At 42.2% G+C, this 19126-nt stretch overlaps 1 protein-coding gene across 1 annotated transcript in view; it reads left to right on the top strand.

Annotated features, from left to right (window-relative positions):
• The window catches only part of KCNH5 (potassium voltage-gated channel, subfamily H (eag-related), member 5), a gene marked incomplete at its 3' end in the record, with an annotated part of 110180 nt that overhangs the window by 8406 nt on the left and 82648 nt on the right, over nucleotides 1-19126 (top strand). The window contains exon 3 of the mRNA XM_010140583.1: nucleotides 3357-3485. Coding sequence (XP_010138885.1) covers nucleotides 3357-3485 — 129 coding nt within the window. The remainder of the gene's footprint in view (nucleotides 1-3356; nucleotides 3486-19126) is intronic.

The following is a 19126-nucleotide window of genomic DNA, read 5'->3' as shown; positions in this document are numbered from 1 at the left end:
TGCTGTTGTCAGTGGAGACAAGCAGTGTCCTCCAGTGGCACAGGCTATCTTCCCAAGACAGAAAGCCAAAACTATCAGATGAAATGAGTTCTATAAAAGCTGATTCCTCTACTCTGAGCAGAATGAGTCTAGTTGACTGGGTTGGTGGCCATGTCAAACACAAGCCAACACATGCTGTGGCTGAGGGAAGGTAATGTGCCTCGAGGAAGAGCTGACTGCCTGACTGTGCCATTTCACAGCAAACTTGCATAAACCTTTCGTGACATTGAAGAGAGCATCCTGGATCCTGAAACGAACTCACATGCAATATGCTTTACTTCCACTTTCCCTTTTTAGACTACGTCTTCCTGTATGTGCACTTGAACAGTAGGAAATATCTTCAGGTTTCTCCAATTCTGCCCGCTTCAAAGCATTTTAGCCAACACTTAAAGAAGAGAAGCAAGAGCAGCTCTGAAGTCCAGCTGTTTCTGCAGGTGCCTGGGACAGCCCTCTGAATGAGCTCTTTTGGTTCCTCAGCATATGGATGTGTCTATTCTATAGATTTTTTTTTTTTTTTACTTCTCTGCCCATTTCCTGTGCAGGTCACCTGGGTGCCCCCTCACATTAGGGTAATTTCCTGGGACAGGTTTATGCTGGGGATCTGTGCAGGTGGTGGTGCCCAGCACTGCCACGCCCTGTGTCTGTGTGTTTTCTGAAGAGGATCACAGAGACTCAGTGCCCTCCCTGACCCTGCTTTTTCTTATTAAGTGGACTGGCAGCTCCTGCTCTAGCACGGGCCAGTCCTGAACTAAATGTCTTGCTGTTTTATTTCAGTATGAAAGGGGTGACTTATCTGTAACAAGATAGTCACTTTTTACTTCGGATTGTGGATTGTCTGCTGGAGCTTGATGATGCTTCAGAGATTTATTGAGCTGCAGTTGCCTTAATAAAATCTTCACCTTTGCCCAGATCTCCCAGCCTGTGCTTTCTATAAGTTATGCAGTATTACAGAAGGACTTTATGGAAAAATACTCGTATTTCTTTTCAGGCTTCAGTCGGTTCCCATCCATAACATCTGCTGCCAGCTTTCTTCTCCATCACCTGAATCCCAGAACTTCAATCTCTTGCTAAGGCTAATAGGCTCACCTTTTGGCTCCAGTTCAGTCGCTGGTTTGCCCAGGTTTTGCTGCAATTTGTCATACTCTGTTCCTTGAGGAAGATGGTCCTTCAAGAAACTGCCTGCTTATCCTCCAGGCTGAATGTTGGAACAGATCAAGAAATAAAGAATAGTTATCTGTTGATGTGAATATTCATCTGCCAAATGTAGACAGGTACTCTTTGGAAAGGCTTGTTTTTGTCATTTGCAGAGACACTACATGGAGCTTGCAATGCTCTCAGCACCTTCCCACTCAAACTGTAGGGCCAGAGGTGCTGTGTATTTTTGATGATGTGGCACAACCTTCTTTTTCTCACCCGTTCCTTTATGCTTTTGGCAGCGGGAGATTTTTGAGATTTTCAGGTTGCTTTCCCATCCTTCTTTCCTTCGACACAGAGATGATCTTTAAGAGTTGATGTTCTCCGGCAGCATCCATATGGCTGCTGACTTCACACGCCCCCGTGGCTTTTTAACCCAGCTTGCAGATTTCAGGTTCAGACCTGAAAGTTTGCGACAACTTTCTTCTGCTTTACTGCATTCCCTCACATATAGTCCTTAGCTCTACCTGTCCAAATATTCAGCAACCATGTTATGCATGCAGATATATATATATGTGTGTGTGTATAAAGATAGTAATACTAAGGAAACCCCTTTGCCTGTTTTTGTCCAAATTGCTGCTCCTACAGCAGTAGCCGCCTTGCCTCTGCCTTTGATTTTTATCGGCGCTGTTGTACAGGTTATTTAGCCTGCCTACTTTCAGAGCTTTTCAAAGGGTGCCAACGAGTTGCCAAGTATAAGTGCGAGTACAGTGTTACTCCAGAGAATTGCAGCGCTCTGTTTTAGAAGTTACGAAAAGAGTCTTTTATCTTGGGTTAGCGACAGGGAATTGAGATAATCAAGTAATCAGCTTAATAGCTTTGGAATTATCACAAAAAGCAGCCCCCACCTCTGCTACTTCTCCAGTTTACTGCTAGTGAGTTACTGGTTTAATCCCAGTTCAGCAATGCTGAATTTGGTCATGAACCCTTGTGGATTTTAACCTTCTCCACAGTCGTCCCAGTCTAATTCGGTTTCTTTGCCCTCTGGGCATCCATCCAGCAGTTCCTGGCACATCTTCCAGATGTGGTGCGTTAGAAGTTTGGGGGTTGGGGGGGGTGGTGGTGGTGGGGCAGTGGTGCCCATGTGCTAACAGCAGGCAAGTGGCTGGTATCAATGTAAAGCCATTCTGTCAACTGGCTGAAAGGACGTGAAATCCTGAAGGTAATTAGCTGGTTGCGAAGACATTTACAGTGCAGCGTGTGTAGGTGCAAGTTTGTGAGGGAGGGAGGAGACATGGGCATGGAGCTTTGCCGGATGGGAGTCATCTCTGACATTCACATCCCTACAGGTGAACAGGGTGTTTCTGAGCAAATTGCTTGAAGCCATGTGCCATGTGCGTTTCAGCCTAGGAGGAAACAAACCAGTTACAGCTCCTGAGCACCTGCAGGAGCCCTGTGTGAACAGTGAGGATTCACCAAAAGCTATGCTCATGACTCCAGCACCATAAGTTGTTTTTTAGCTCTTTATTACATGAGTTCTATTTGAAAAATATATATTTTTTTTTTTTAATTTCAAAAGTTAAATAGAGAGAACTTCATTGGGAGAGTGCTCCACTGGGCAGGACAATGAGGAGGTGGAGGATATGACCTGAAGCACAAAAAGGGAATTGAATCTCTTGATTTGTCCTGATAGGACATTTAAAGTTGATGTCTAGATTAGCTCAGCTCCTCTTAAATAATGGAGTAGCATCAAATTTGGAGCATTTGACAGAATACTCTTATCAGTTTTGGATTTGATAGTTCCATATTATGTGAAGAAGGAATTGAAGATACCATCCAGCTATTTTTTCTTGCCTTCCTACCTTGCAAACACTGAGTTTGTGAGACATAATAGGGAAAAAACAAGAGCAAGTGCAAAAGAATATTATATTATATTTCAGAATGGAGATTTTTAAAGCCTCCTGTCTCTGCTTGTTGTCTAATTAGATTAATGAAGCTGTAAAAATGGGAGTATGTTGTTTACCTTTGAGGAGGTAAAATTAAAAGATCTGGAAGATGTAGAAGTATTGAGATATGGTCCTAAAGTACACGTGTGTATAATAGCATATAAATAATGAATTGTTATGGGATGGGGAAAGTTTATACTACACCACAGTCTAATGTCACATTTTTCTCTGTTTCAGGAACCCCCGTTTGGTTCTACATGCAAATTGCACCTATAAGGAATGAGCATGAAAAAGTGGTTTTGTTCTTGTGCACTTTTAAAGATATCACTTTGTTCAAACAACCAATCGAAGATGATTCAACAAAAGGTAAATACTGAAATACACTATTATTTTGTAAATGATAAAATACGTGCTTAAGCTCAGTCCTGTTACAGGGACACATCATCCCTGTGATCTGTGTCTTGAGTTCGGAAAATGTTTTGAGACCTGTCAGAGTTTCAGTGCCACTGTCCTATATTATTGCTTAAAAATAAAAGAGAAATCAGCATGAGTGGAAATTCCCTAACAGCATTTTGTCAGTCACAAGCCTTCCTTTCTATTTGCAATTTCATCGCTGCTTCACCGCAGCTGGCATTTGTTAAATATTACGTAGTTTTGAGTCATTTTAATGCTGTGTTGTTTTGGAAGACCCTTCTCCTAAAGTACCGGTATCTTCTTTCCAATTAAAAAAAAAAAAAAAAAAAAAAAAAAAAAAAAAAAAAAAAAAAAAAAAAAAAAAAAAAAAAAAATTCAGCTCCTCTGTGCTGAAACATTGATATTTCCTCCCTTTCTCACTCTTAGAGATGAAATATGAAAGAAACATCTTGTTTTATAGCCTTTATTACCGGTCAGCAGTGATGACTGCATGGCAGTGGACGTCGTACTTGTTACTTGACTGCTGGTGATGGTGTTGAGATGTGCCATGCTCTCGTCACCTGACAACCCACGGTTAGACCACAGCCTTGCAAAAGAGAGTTGATGGAGAAAGGTGCAGAGCATCTAGTAGCATCCCCTGCTTTGGCTATAAGACGTGTCCTACCAGATTCACACGTGTACTGCTTTGGGTAATGTTACGCACACTTACATGAAAAGGGTATTTATGCTACAGCATCCGCATCCCATTTTTGCTTGGAAGTTGTCTTCTGATTATTATTTCTGATGATTAGTTGCTATATTTTTTCTCTTCACACTTAGAGAAGGCTTGATTTTCTCACAGAGAGCCATGTGTGCACTAAGCCATCTTCTTTAGAATAAACTTGGTGTCATTTGAATGCAAACAGGATTTAAAGTAATTTCTTGTGATCTCAGTAACACTTATATGTGCTTGGATAACTGAAAAGTAGATTTATAAAGGCAGATTTAAAAGAAAAGGCTTCTCTTTGGGCTAACACCAAATATGAGATTTTTTTTTTCCTAGAGATTATCATACATAAAGTTATAAGATCCTGGTGCAGGAATATCTTCTCAGCCATCATGAGCTTTACTGCCTCTACAATTCAGTTATCAACATGAGAATATTCCTTTATTTCACTTTCAGCTCCGTAACATGGAATTCTTCTGCCTGGAAATACCTGATGTCTTTTAGGATAAGTGCCTGTTACTTGGAAGGACTTTAACAGTAGAGGTCTGAAGACATGGGAGTGGCTCCTTGCTGCAGTGATTATAATATATAGTGGGAGCTCATACAGGAAAAAGCCAGTCTTTGCAGGATCCTCCGGTGGGATTCCCTGTTTGATGCTTTCTGAGGGGGACCGAGATGTATCGCACATTGAACCAGTCCCCCCAAACTCCCCCCTTTCACTGGCTCTGCCCCAGTTTCTGCAGTATGTAGTTGCATCGAGGAGTGTGTGGCCACAGCAGGACAAGGAACATGTATTGAAGCTGGCACCCAAATACAGAAATGATGAATGTTGCCTCCTTTGCGTTTTCTGCCTGGAAGATTTGTACTCTCTGCCTTCCCTGGGGAGGCAGGGATGTGTTGGGGGGAGTGAGCTCTCCCCTTTCTTATCTTCTGGCTGAGGAGGAGCAGAATCCACCTGGCATCCATGGTAGGAACAATGTATGTTCCTGTGGGAAAGAACAATAGCTGTGAAGTGCGTAACTTGCGTACCGCTGTTTTCCGGTGAAGGGTCCCATTAGTTAAAATGCTGGGTATTATCTATGACCATTGCAAAATATTGTCATCAGCAGCCAGAGAGGTTTGACTGCATGTTTAAAGAGCACTTACTTCTGTCAAAGTCATGTTTAAAAAAAAAAAAACAAAATCCAGCAAAACACTGCAGAAGGCAGTACAGCCACATCTCTTGAGTGCCTTTAAGGCATATGACTGGAGCCTTAAGAATTTGCTCAGGGTGCTTTGATTAGAGCATTGATTAACGTTGATCAATACGTCCAACAAGCTCCATAATTACAAACCATTGACCCGGTTTTTCTTCTGCTTTTGAATAAATTGGAGCTTGTCTTTTATATTCTTCATGTAAAAAAATAATTTGCAAATATTTGCGCCGTTTGAGTACAAGGATGGGAAAACAGCACTGTTGCGTTACCCTTTGTGTCTCAACTGGGTGGATCTGCAGGATCCCATGGCACTGGGATCACAGTTGCTTTGTCTGTTAGTGCTATGAGATGCATAATTCATTGTCCTTGCAGATAACATTACAATGTGCTTAGAAGCCACCAGGACACTTTCTTTTCGAATTATGAGCTTGGTAAACATGTACATTACAATTTAGTGGAGAATTTTTAAATTTTTGTGCAAAGTATTTCAGTAAAATGCTGCTGTTGAGTGCTGGGATTTGTCATGGAAAGGGCTATTTTTTCTCTTTTTTGAAAGAAGGGTTTTTCTTCAGAAAGTTGCAGATGAGTTACTGTTTATTACTTATGGGAGCAGTAAATCTGAGATAAAAAATTCAACAAAAATAAAATATTGATGCCATTATGCAATAATCTCTCTATACCAATATATTCTGCACTGTTCGGAGGTATGTTCTTTTGTTGTGAGACTTCAGTATATCAGGCCCCTATGAGGTGCAAGAATTTGGTATTTAAATCACGAATATTGGTTTATCTACTCTGCAGGGTGTCTGTGTCCTGGCTCCTTGGAAATAAATGGTCGGGCTTGCTCGGTCTGCTTGCGGTGGCTGCAACAGGGTCAGCATCTCACGTCGACTTTGCAAGGGAACAGCTGTTTCAGGGGACTGGGAGCAGAGGATGCAGAACTGCTCAGAAGTGTTGAGGAGCTTGTCGTATTTGTGAAAACAGGACATACAAATAAAAGAAAATAGTTGTCTTACTACAGAGAACATTCCAAGGGAGAGGTGGAATGTTTTTCCCCAACATGGACTCAAAAACGTTTACAGCCTTGGTGCAAAAATTATATCTGACGTCACGGGGACTGGCCCTGTGCGAGCGAGGGGAGTTAGAGAGGTCTGGGGCACTGCAGCAGATGGTGTGTGTGTCTCTGCTTACCTGTGTGCTCACCGTTTGCTGTGTGTTAGTGCTGTCAGAAAGGAGGAGGAGGAGCAGGCTTTGCTTGCAGGAGGGAGTAAAAGCAATGCAAAATTTTCCTGGGTCACCCAGGAGACTGAATTTGTTGCAGCCCGGAAAGCTATTGAAACTTACTGGACTGAAAGCAAGGCTGGAAAAAAGGGATATTTAAAAGCTACCTTTCTCTAATTAAATACAGTGGCAGAGATCAAACCCCTTGTTTTCTGAGAGGGTACAGGCAGTTCAACCCCAAAGATTTGACTGAGTTGTTTTCTTGATACCCATGCTGGTATCTGCTATTGCTGGGTGCCCCAGCTCCGGAGTCCATGGCTGGGTGAGCTGTGGATCGTGGCAGTGTGGGAGAAGAGGCATGAGAAATGGTGATGGTTCAGGAGAGGTTACAGGTGATGATGACTGCACGTGGTGTTCTCTGGGAGAATGCCTCATTTTCCAGTGAAGCAGCTGTGCTTTGTTTGTTTGGTCTCTTTCTTTCCTTCTCCCGCTCGCGATTGGCAATATGAACATTTGTCTCGTCTGGATTCGGTACCAAGCAATACGTCCTACCTGTAGTGGTGGAGAGCCAGATCTCCAGGTGTCCTGGCTGAATACCTTACACAGCAGAGATGGAAGGCCGTTATGAGCATATGAAAGATGGTATTATGTATTTTCTTCCAGGGAATAAAACCCAAATATTTTTTTAATATATTTGTACCATTGTAGGATCACAGCTGGAGGCTTTTATTGGCTTGCAGGGCTTTTATTCTGTCTTTACCCAGTGGCCTTTTAAAAACATCTGAAGACTTTCAATCTTTCCAAAGACACACAGTGGTAATAATCTTATGTTTTTTTTTGTCTGGAAAAAAAAATGAAGCCATTTTTCTAGTCCCTAACTATTAGAACGGAAAATGGGGCCACTCAAAATGTTAATAGCATTTGAAGCCAGGAGTGCTGTAGATTTTACTGAACTGAAAGTTTAAGGATAGAAAAAAATCAACTTTTTTTGGCTAACAGTGGAGTTTCACCTAGTTGTGCAATGGTTTTTTTTCTTGTGTTATCATCAATGAAGAAAAAAAGTGGCCTCTGGGTAAACTTAGAAGTTTTTTTGGCTTGGATTCTCTCTGGTTATCTTGAGTCTATTTTTGAGTGAAATATCAGGCCAGTCACTTGCTGGAAGTGATCGGGAAATTCTAGTGAACACTGATGGGACACTGAATTTAGAATGCAAAGATGCGTCAATGAGGCCCCTACAACTGAGGACAGTGCGCCGTTAACAGATGGGGTCAGGTGATGGCACAGCAGTATCCTGAAGTGGGGGGATTTTCTTCTTCGCTTGAGAGATCCAGACTTTGATAATCAAGACTGTCTGGGACAATGCTGTAATGCTTCCAGTGACATAACTCTTTATGGTTATATAACTATATAATGATACAACTCTATCTCGGAGTGTGACAGGGCTATAAAAAGTGTAGTAGTTGCAGAAATACACACTTATGCTTGCTAATCCTCGCTAAGCCTATAATTCTGATCCTTTTTTATCTTTCATAAGTGAAAGTTATTAAGCATATATAACTAGTTGCACATGGGAACTTTTTTCCTTGAGGGGGTATCAGTCCTGGTGATAATGGAAGAAGTGGGTGGAGAGATTAGAGCATGAAAATGAGGTTTCTACCATTAGCTGAAGCACAGTGTACCCTGTTGAATACATCACCTTGACAGTAATCCGTAACAGTAACTTAATAGGTCACAATTTGGATATCCTTACCATGTTCTTATTGCACTTTCATGGGTGTAATAACAAGGGTATTGGTGTTACAGAGACCCACTTGTTCTGATGCTGCTTCCTATTGGTTTGATTGGCAGTTTCACTCTCCAGTGCCTTTAGGCACCAAAGAGATCACCTCCATTCTCCCCTGGATCTAGACCGCAGCATCCAATGACACCTGAGCCTTGAGAAAGGATTTTGTGGGGGATCACAGGAGAAGTGGTTATTTGCTAGGACAGCAGCTGGGCTTCCACTGTCAAGAGAAGACAACACAGAGAAATGATGCTAGGATGTAGTGTCTTGGTGTTTGAAATCATGCTTTTTGGATGGGCACAGCTTGCTTGTAACCAGGAAGACCTGTGCTCCTGTTCCTGCAGGACAAGCATCCCCATTATTGTCTTCAGTGACAATCTGGTGGCACTTTTAGCTGGCACTGCAAAGGCTGAACAGTCACAAAGAGGTAATTATTTCCTCAGTTCTAGGGGTGACACTCTGAGGCCTTGCTTCTGCCCCCCTCCTCCTGCCTTTTCTTGCTTTGCTATTGTCAGACCTACCGCGATGAAGAGAGAATTTCCATATCCAGGGCTGTTGAGTTTCCTTCAAGTACTTTTCGGAATCTGGTATTGCCTTTGGAGGCCTTTGTGTGCTCCCTCAGCAACCCACAGTGCACATTAACTGTCTCTAAATTTCTAGAAGTTTAATGTGCAATAAAAAAGAAATGCCATTGAAATAAAATCCAACCCTGTGAGAGATTGAATTAAACTGGAAGTTGATCTTTAAAGCAGTAACTGTTTGTAGATGGATACACTTTCTATGTAGAAAACGGAATGCTCATAAACCATATATAAAATAATATGTACAAATATGAGTAGAGTTAGGAAGATTGAGAGTCTGATTTGTGTATCACAGGGCTTTATGTTTCACTAAGTTACTCCTCTGCGGAACCCATGAACTTGTGTGTAACTAAACCATCCCCTCCAAACATCCACTACTGATTTAAAAGTCTGAAGAGACTGAGGATTCACCACATTCCTTCATATTTTTCTCGCTTTTCCATTACACTTTTGGCTTTATAAAAGTGTCATATTTGAATTAACCTGGCTTTAGCTTCTTACAGCAGTATCTTCTTATGCAATTTTTCCACTGTACTAAAAAAAGTCTCATTAAGGCACTTACACATATAATCAAGTCATCACTCCACCTTCTTTTGATAAAGCAAATGAGTTGAGCTTCTTAAACTTCTGTCTAGCCTACATTTGGAGGTCTGGTGATGGTAGATACACAGGCATTTTAGCTGCACTTTAATCCAACTCAGTGGCAGCAGTAGGGATGAAGCCGTGGTGGCACGGATTTCAGCCTCCCAGGTCCTCAGGCAGCCGGTGTTGTAGCCAGGTGGGTTCACAGCTAACGCCTTAACATTGCCCATTGCTCAGCCTCTCCCAGTCTAAGTTGTACTGTTGTAGATCCTAGGAGTAGATGACTTTTTTCCAAAGCAAACCACATGCTGAATTGCTCATCTACTACGACCTCTGGAGCCTTTTCAGAACGCTCTTTGCTAGGGACGTTTCCCCCTCCTGTGCTGGAGATAAAATTTGCATTGCTTTTGTCTGAGCATCTGATTTCCATTTAAAGCATATTTTAATGGCACATGCCCAGTTAGGAAGCACATCATCCTGTGTGACTGCCCTCACTACTGTTTAGCATGCCTCTAATTTTTCTGTCATCTGGACATTTTATAATGACTTTGAAACCATAGAGAGAAGCACTGAATTGAAGGAGACCAGTCCGCTGGGGTCCAGAAGGCTCTCAGTAATAGTTTTTTACTATTTGCCACTACTCCTTGTTTGACACCTGCCAGGTAGCAAGTTCTTCATCCGTTTAACCTGTAATTTAATGAACCGCAGTCTCAATAGTCTGTCAAGAGTGTCGCTTTGGTGAAGATTACCGTGTACAAGTAGATTTGGCCAACTGTGGCTCTGGGGTGATTCAAATGCAGCACCCGGATGAGGGCTGTTATGTGGTGAGCCCTGTGGCTGTGCTGATCTGGGAACTGTTGGGCCCTTGGCTGCAGGTGGGAGCAAACCAGGGGCAGCCACTGAAATTATCATCAAGTCCGTGGTCCATGTTGCTGCCCAGCCCAGCCCACAGCACGGGAGCACTGGTACAGGGAGCTGCCCTGGCTCGTGTCTTTCCAGTGTACATCATACATACGCTGCAGCTCTGGCTGGCTGTTGCGTTTGGCTTGCTGCTTGTTCTGTCAAGACGTTTGGCCGTCTTCCTGAACCAGATTTATACTCCTACCGAATAATGAAATTAACATTGTGGGGCATTTTACATCATTCCGTATGGACAGCCATTCATTACGTTCCTTTCCTTTTTTATTAAACGTATTGAAGCTCAGATTGCCTTTTCTCTCATTTTGCCTGGCACCGAGATCAAGCTGAGCAACCTGTAATTACTTGGGTCAGCCTGTTTGCCCTTTCTGCATATGGGTGCAGAAGGACTTTTGGTTGTTTTGTGGGAGCTCTTTAAAAACTCCATTGTTGCTGTGGTAAGTCTAGCAAGAGAAGGATTTTTCTCATATGTCTTTAGCTTTTCATGTCCATTTTCTTAAGCCATAATTCCCTTCCTTACTTGTTCCCTCCTTTTCCCCATCCTTGTGTGTTGTATACTGCCTTTTCATTTCTAGCAGCTACCTTCCTTTTGACAACGAACCTTTGGCTGCTTCTTCTTTGATCATTGAATGGCACCGTTTTGACATCTGACAAACTCCTAAAAGCCGATTGACTGCCATTTACAGCATGTAGTCTTTTTGTTTGGTTGTTTTTTTTCTCATCCAAATTTGTTGTTGTTTTTATATACTTATGAGAAAAGTCCTTGTTAGTGTATATAAATTTTAGCTTTAGTTGAAGGAGCATGGAATTTGTAAATGTACAGCTATGTCAGAATAAAATTTAAAAATACATCGTATACCAAAGTAGTCCAGGGGTGTATAAATCTTACCACCTTTCATCAGCAGATCTCAAAATGGCTTGTAAAGTAGATCATTAGCATTATCTTCGTTGTACGGAGAAGAAACCAAAGCTCAGAGAGGTAAAGTGATATAACCAAGATTCTTCATCCATTTTGAGGTGCCCAGCAGTTGTAGTGGGTGGATGGTAACTGGGAATACAACACTGAGCAAGCAGAGATCAGATGTAAAGATTATCCCCAGAGCGCAGTGCATTATCAGGCAGTAGAATGCACAGCATTTCAAATTGGGAAATTTATCCTAATACTTTGAATTGCATTTGAATAGACTCCGTGGTTCTTCAGTCCGTAAATAGTTTTACTGCATCATGGGAGTGATTGAGTTTTGTTTGTCTATTATTCTGTTTATTTAGGAATGCCATTTATCTCTCTCTCTCAAAACCCAGGATGATTAAGTTTTTTGAAGACAATGAGCTCTTTCAGCCATAGTTTACCTGCAGTAAGGCCCAAACAGGCAGCCGTTGCCATGATCTTACTGTCTGAATGTGTAGAAATATTTGAGATTTGTAGATTCTAACTATTGATGCAAAAGGATGATCCCTGTTATCACCTGAATTCGGAACTGCCGCCTTCTGAGCGGTGTTAGCTCTTTGCTTTTGTGGGTAAGTCATACAGTATATATTATTTAAACATTCTGTATGTTAACTGTTCTGTGCTGCACAGTGAGAGGAGAACAACAACTTTCCCATGGTCTGGAGGTGTTACTCACACTCCAGCAGGCAGGAACCAGCATGAGCATTGCTGTAATTACCCTTTGCATTTTTTTTTTTTTCAAAAACTGCCATTCTTAACGCAAGAATTTTCTAAGATACTGGCTAGCTCCCTGTTACACTGATTTGAAAGCCTTCATTACTTCTGATCCTTTTAAGATCAGACATACCTTGACAAAAAGGTTAATTACAACCCAGTAGAGCTACACTAATATTTTATTAGGGATAACTGGTCATGTGTAGATTTTTACAGACCAAGTGCATTATAAAGAACATTTACATCTGACTGCAAGATTTTTAAACTCTTCATAAACTCTGATGCATGAATTTAGCTTTAAAATATCATAATACAGTTTATAAGCTAGAGATTTTTTTTTTCAGTGCAGCTTCTAGCTAGGTAGCTAAATCTGTATTTGGTCCTGTACACCAATCCAGTCAGAGAGCTTAAGAATCTTCAACTGCTAATGAAGTTATGAGGAGCATGGTCATGTGTAGATTTTTACAGATCAAGTGCATTATAAAGAACATTTACATCTGACTGCAAGATTTTTAAACTCTTCATAAACTCTGATGCATGAATTTAGCTTTAAAATATCATAATACAGTTTATAAGCTAGAGATTTTTCCTGTACACCAATCCAGTCAGAGAGCTTAAGAATCTTCAACTGCTAATGAAGTTATGAGGAGCATTTGAAGGGCTTCCTCCCTTGCAGGTGCTTATATTTGAAAATTTTTGCCATTATCTTTGAAGGCCATGGGTAGGCCCTCTGGCTGCTGGGGTTTCCGTAGGAAAGGTGGTTTAAGCACTAGTGGAGCAAAAGAGCCAAAGTCTTTCTTGCTCGTTAGTCTGTGCCTGGGCACGGTCTTCTCCCTGCAGAGGGGACTGGCCAGGTCAGACCCAGCCCTTTGGCAGGAGTGTCCATGTGTGATGAGCACCAGCACTTGCTCCTTCATGCGTGGGTGAGCACCATCAGGCGTCTCACAGTTTTGGCTGGAGACTAACCAATCCTCTGCCTGCTTTGTGGCCTTGGAAGGAATCAGGGGAGTTTAAAGGTTTTGTTTCCAGATTGTCATTAGGAAACAGTCATTCTGTCACATTATTTCCAGCATCTCTTCTGCTTGGGGAAGCCTCTCTTGCTTCACTTTCTTTGGAAAGCTTTTACCCCGTTCCGTTTTATGCTCGCTATACTCTGGAACAGCATCTTTGACTTGGGTGACATTTCTTCTTACTTAGAAAAGGCAGCAGAGAAGAGGAGTGAGTGTTGGAGATGGATTAGATTGATTGTGTACTGGATCGATCTGCAGGCTGTATTAATGGGGAGGAGATTGGTGACCAGAATGGCAGGGCGAGAGTTCCCCAAGGCGATGGGAGTGCAGTTTGCAGAAGGTCCCTGAACAGAGAGTAAGCAGTGTGTGCGGCAGAGGAGCGGAGCTGTTAGGAGAGCAGCTGCCGCAGAGCTGTTCCCCTCCCAGCTGTCCAGTATAAAACACAATGATTGATTCAGGATCTCGGGAAGAAAGATGTGTGGGCATAATACTGCTCTTGTTGGAGGAGTAGCTGATGGTATGAATCTAGGGAGTGGCTGAGCGAGCATCTTAGACCCATCTGGAAAGCTTTCTCCCCTCTGAGGTGGTGTTTGGGCACTCTGTCTGCTTCGCTTAACTATTGCCTACCTCGCTTCTGTGCTCCTGCTCTCCCTCAGGCATCCTTGCGCAGCATTAACAGCTGCAACTCGTGTTGTAGTATCTAAAGTTGGAAAGAAATACCAATTTATTTTTTTTAAATTAATTTAGTACTCCTTTTTCTTTCTCTTCAGAGAAACCTTCGGCTCAGCCATTGTGTGAAGTACACACATCCTCATCTCAGTTAGCCACGCAGTCAGAGGGCTGTCAAATTAGTGGAGTCCTAATTAGAGCAAGAGATGTGGAAAATATTTTGTGGATGTAAAATATTTAATTGTGACTAAAATGCATGGAAGAAGCAGCAAGCTGCATGCTTGGAAGAACAGCTTTACAGCTGTGCCAAGGCAGAGACTAATTCAGAATCATAGACTGGTTTGGGTTGGGAGGAACCTTAAATATCATCTAGTTCCAGTCCCCCTGCCCTTTGCATTGCAAATGATTCACACTTCCCAAACTGTGATTGTGATAAACAGGAACAACCAGGTAAGAATCGCAGAATGGTCTGGGTTAAACATCACCTCATTCCAAACCCCTGCCATGGGCAGAGCCCCCTTCCACTAGAGCAGGTTGCTCAAAGCCCTGTCCAGCCTGCTCTTGAATACTTCCATGGATGGGGCATCCACAACTTCTTGGGACAGCTTGTTCTAGTGCCTCACCACCCTCACAGTGCAGACATTCTTTCTTACGTCTAATCTAAATCTACCCTTTGTCAGTTTAAAATTGTTACTCTTCTCCTGATACTCCCTGACAGAGTGTCCCTCCCCAGCTTTCCTGTAGGCCTTCTTGAACTACTGAAAGACCACTGTAAGATCTCCCTGGAGCCTTCTCTTCTCCAGGCTAAACCACCCCACTCTCTCAGCCTGTCCTCCCTTACTTCATGTCTATCAGCATGCTTGCTGCCTTCATGTCCTGTTTTCTTAACTCTATGGAGTTAAACCTATATCTTCAATTCATTGAGATTGGAGGAATTTTAATTTGACGAAAGGATAGGAGCAGGGAAGTATTTTGCTAAGCTCCTGTTTAAGAACAGACCCTCGTTTCAGATCATGAGGTTTTTTTTTTAAAGCAGGGATACAAATTATTCTAGGTTTGTCCATGAATCAGGAAGTAATTAGAGAATAAAAAGAGAACAAGGGAAAACAATCATTTTATGTATATTTTATTCCAGAATTTTCCATTTCAGATAGTTAACATCTTTTCAAATATCCAGTTTAACTTCTTGTAAGGAGAAGCAGCTGCTGACCTGATCTGGTGTGTGACCTGATGATGTTGCCTTTGTTCCTGAGGCATTGAGTGGAATGGTGCAAGTTCAGGGTATTATTTTTCAAGTGGTGCTGTGGAAGAAAGACGCAATCCAGCTGAGCTGAAGAAAGCATCAGAAGTTGCTTTTTCTCACAACTAGTGGTTTGGTGTTTTTTTTTTTCCCTCTTGCACCTGCTATTTGTGCTGCTCCTTTACTCCTTCCAGGCTGAAAATATCTGTGAGGACAGGCGGTCACTAATACATGGGATGAAATTACCATTCTTTTCAAGTCTCTGTCTATAGAGGAAAAGAAAGGAGAGAACTGTTTGAAGAAACATTGACACCAGCAGGCAGCTATGCAAATTTTGCCTGGTCTATTTAAACATACACATTGGTTTTAAATATAATTCTGAACTTACCTAGTCTACAACAAGGTCAAGAAACAGAGAAATGTGCCCTGTACAGATTATTTCAGACACGAGGCAGTCTGTATACATTTTCACCTTCCCACTCATACCCCAGCATCTTGCTGTTGCTATGCTTTTAATTCTCTTGCGTTGTAAATAGGAAACAAAAGAACATGGTACTTTTTCACGCTGTTGCAGATGGATAGATTGGAGCAGACAGAATAATGCTGGACTTTGTGCTGAAGTAGGAAAAAGTCATGTTAACGTATTCTGTACTTCCAATGTCCAGAATCATGGACTTCACGGGGCTCGAAGAAATTTGAAAATGTCAAATCTCAAATGAGGTTGGAAGGGTTTTTGCAAAAGGTCTGCTCTAGCACAATGCAAAGCTTTGGTCTTGGTGAAGAAAGGAGATGATGAAATGGTTTGCCCTGTGAAAAGAAGAGGTCAGACCAGAAGAGCAGAGTGGTAACCCTGAATGCTAAAATGCGTGGATTCTTTCTTTCACATGACACTGATGATCTCACCGAGCTGGAAGGGGAGTATTTGAAGAAGTCATAGTTCTTCCTTTTTATTTCTACAGCAAAAGGATTGCTGTTGTTTGGTATGCGTTTTACTCCTCTTGCTTCTTGTGGTACATCTTCCCCAACTTCCCCAGGTTTTCTGTATGTGTGGTTAATGAAGAACTGATGTTTTCCTTACCTAAGGCAGTGATAAGGGGTTTATTACCAGTTTTAGTTTTGTGAGAGGAGAGGCATTTTTAGAACTCATATTATTGTGATTGGGATCTCTTAGCCTGTAAAGCACCATGGGAAAGGATTTCCAGAGAGTAGATGAAGCCATGTCCTATCATTGCCAGCCCTTAACTCTTCTCCAGATCCTCATCTCATCACTCTACAGATCAATGCTCTAATTGTAATAGAATTGTAATCAAGTAAATCTTGAATCATTAACCATCAGCCATCATAAAGGTCACAGAATCACAGAACGGTTCAGGTTGGAAGAGACCGCCAGAGGTCATCTTGCCCAACATCCTGCTCAAGCAGAGCCCCTACAACCAGTTGCCCAGGACCATGTCCATACAGCTTTTCAATATCTCGAAGGGTGGAGAATCCACAACATTTCTGGGAAACCTGTGCTAGTGCTTGGTCACTCGCATAGTAAAACAGTGTTTCTTGATGTTCAGATGGAACCTCTTGTGTTCCATTTTGTACCCATTGCCTCTGACCCTGTTGCGGGGCACCACTGAAAAGATCTTGACTTTGTCCTCTTTGCACCCTCCCTTCAGCTATTTACAAACATTAGTAAGATCTGCACACCCCACTCCTCCCTGAGCCTTCTCTTCTCCAGGCTGAACAGTTCTAGCTCTGACAGCCTTTCCTCAGAGGAGAGATGCTCCAATCCCTTAAAACTCTTTGTGGCCTGTTGTTGGACTCTCCTCAGTATGTCCATGTCTCTTGTACGGGGGAGCCCAGAACTGGACACAGCACTCCAGGTACTGACCTCACCAGTGCTGAGTAGATGGAAAGGATCACCTCGCTTGGCTTGCCGGCAATACTTTGTCTAATGCAGCAAATGATACTATTTGTCTTCTTTACAACACGGGCACACTGTTGGCTCGTGTTCAGCCTGGTCCACCAGGACACCCAGCTCCCTTTCTGCCAGGCTGCTTTCCAGCTGGGTGGCCCCCAGCATATATTGGTGCATGGGGTCGTACCTCCTTAGGTACAGGACTTTGTACTTCTTGGTGTTCATGAGGTTCCTGTCAGAGTTGGAGTAGCTGACAAAGCTGAGGTGTGACAAATGTGGGTGTTTGGGGCTGAGGCCAACAGTTTGGCTGTGATAGTTTTGGCTTTGCTGAGCACTTTTCCATCCCTCTTGTATCAGCTTTGTGGGGCAGGGTGACAAACTAAACATTGGGGACTGGCCCAAATTAATCCTCATGGACCCAGGGAAGTGTCTTTCCAGGGAAAGCGGACATTGAGCGTGTGCATGTGTGTGTAAGTGCCTGCCCAGGGTCTGGAGGTGGGTGACCACCCTCCCAGAGGAGAGCTGCTCTGTTAATCTGGTTCTTGCAGCATGCCAAAAGCAATTGGCTGGATGCGCTGTGGCCTCCGGCAATTGTGAGAGACGTCAGGGCAGAGCTGTCATGATGCTGTTACTGTGTTCGCTTGGTCTTTGAAATCACTGGCTAGGAAAGATAAAGAACAGTTCTGACTTTTGTTCTTAAATTTGTCTCCTTGCCACAGTTTTATAGGCAATTAGGAGAAAGAAAACCACAAGATTTTTTTTTTCCGAAACTAATGGTTCGTATTTGGTTCACTGTAGTCTGCCTTGACCTTGTTTAGTACAGAAAGTGCGTGTTCCTAATTGAATATCCTTGTAAGCCTGACAAGCATGAGGCGTATCCTGAAGTTCACTTTAAAGGTTTAGATTTTAAAAGTTAGTAAAATACTTCTATTTTTTACCTTTTCTCAGTGCATTTTTGAGGTCATGTGTAAATAGTCAGACACAAATGGTTTGTGCTGTGCTGGTGGTGTGTCATGATAGTTACATCTGTTCCAATTGCTAAATGACGAATAATGGATTTACGTTTGTGTGATATATATGTGGTAAATTGCAAGACCAAACTTTAAATTATTTTTTCCTTGAAGCTTTATTGTCTTCTCTGCTCTTCATTTTATCTACCCCAGGGCTTCCATTAGCTTTCCAAGTCACTATCAGACAACAGGCATTTAAAAATAAGCTAACGTAGAAATGTTGTTTCCTTTCTCAGATGTGCCATTTATCCCAATTTTCACCTACTCAGCATTCAAGTTAAATAAAAAACCTTCTCCTGAACCTGTTTCCTGTCCATAACTTGTTTGATCGTTTATATGTGCTTGTGCAGTAAAATACCAGGTTATACCTGGCTAAACTGGACGGTGAGCATCTCCTTCAGTGCTCACAGGGAGGCATTTCCATCCTCCAGATATTTTGATTTTCCATTTTCCTGATTAAACACTGAGGTGCTACATTGCTTAAACCCCACGTGCTTTCTTTGCAACCACTGCTCTACCTCATCCATTGACGTATCCATGCCAGCTGTCACGTTGGCGCATTTTTCCAGCGGGAAAGGCTTGATGACATGTTCCTGGGTCGCTGCTGCTGTCAGTGGCGAATTCTAATCGCTCCTTTCTGAATGTTGCAGAAAAAATTCCCCGAGGGCTGCCTGGTGTGTGGATCTCAAGCTACCATTAGGGCAGCTGTTTGTTATTAGTTTAACAGCTAAATGTATTTCTTAATGAAATTTAAAATCTAGTGCTTAGTCTGCCTTTAAAGTCTTAATGATTTTTTTTTTTAGTCTGAAGCATTGTTGTTGATGCAGCCCTGAATTTTGCTGAATTTTTTTTTGTATTTCTTAATGAAATTTAAAATCTAGTGCTTAGTCTGCCTTTAAAGTCTTAATGATTTTTTTTTTTAGTCTGAAGCATTGTTGTTGATGCAGCCCTGAATTTTGCTGATTTTTTTTTTTTTTTTTTAAGTTTTAGTTTTGTCCCTGAAGACTCATTGGGGTAAGAAACAGTAAAGACTTAAGGATCAGACTTTTGGGGCTGCTCCAGTGGCCCTGAATCAGCAGAAGCCTTTCTGTAGCTAGGGAGGATTTTC

This window comes from Buceros rhinoceros, unplaced genomic scaffold (genome assembly GCF_000710305.1).
Source record: "Buceros rhinoceros silvestris isolate BGI_N320 unplaced genomic scaffold, ASM71030v1 scaffold7347, whole genome shotgun sequence".
Lineage (NCBI taxonomy): Eukaryota > Metazoa > Chordata > Aves > Bucerotiformes > Bucerotidae > Buceros > Buceros rhinoceros.
This window is presented reverse-complemented; position numbering and strand designations above follow the sequence as displayed.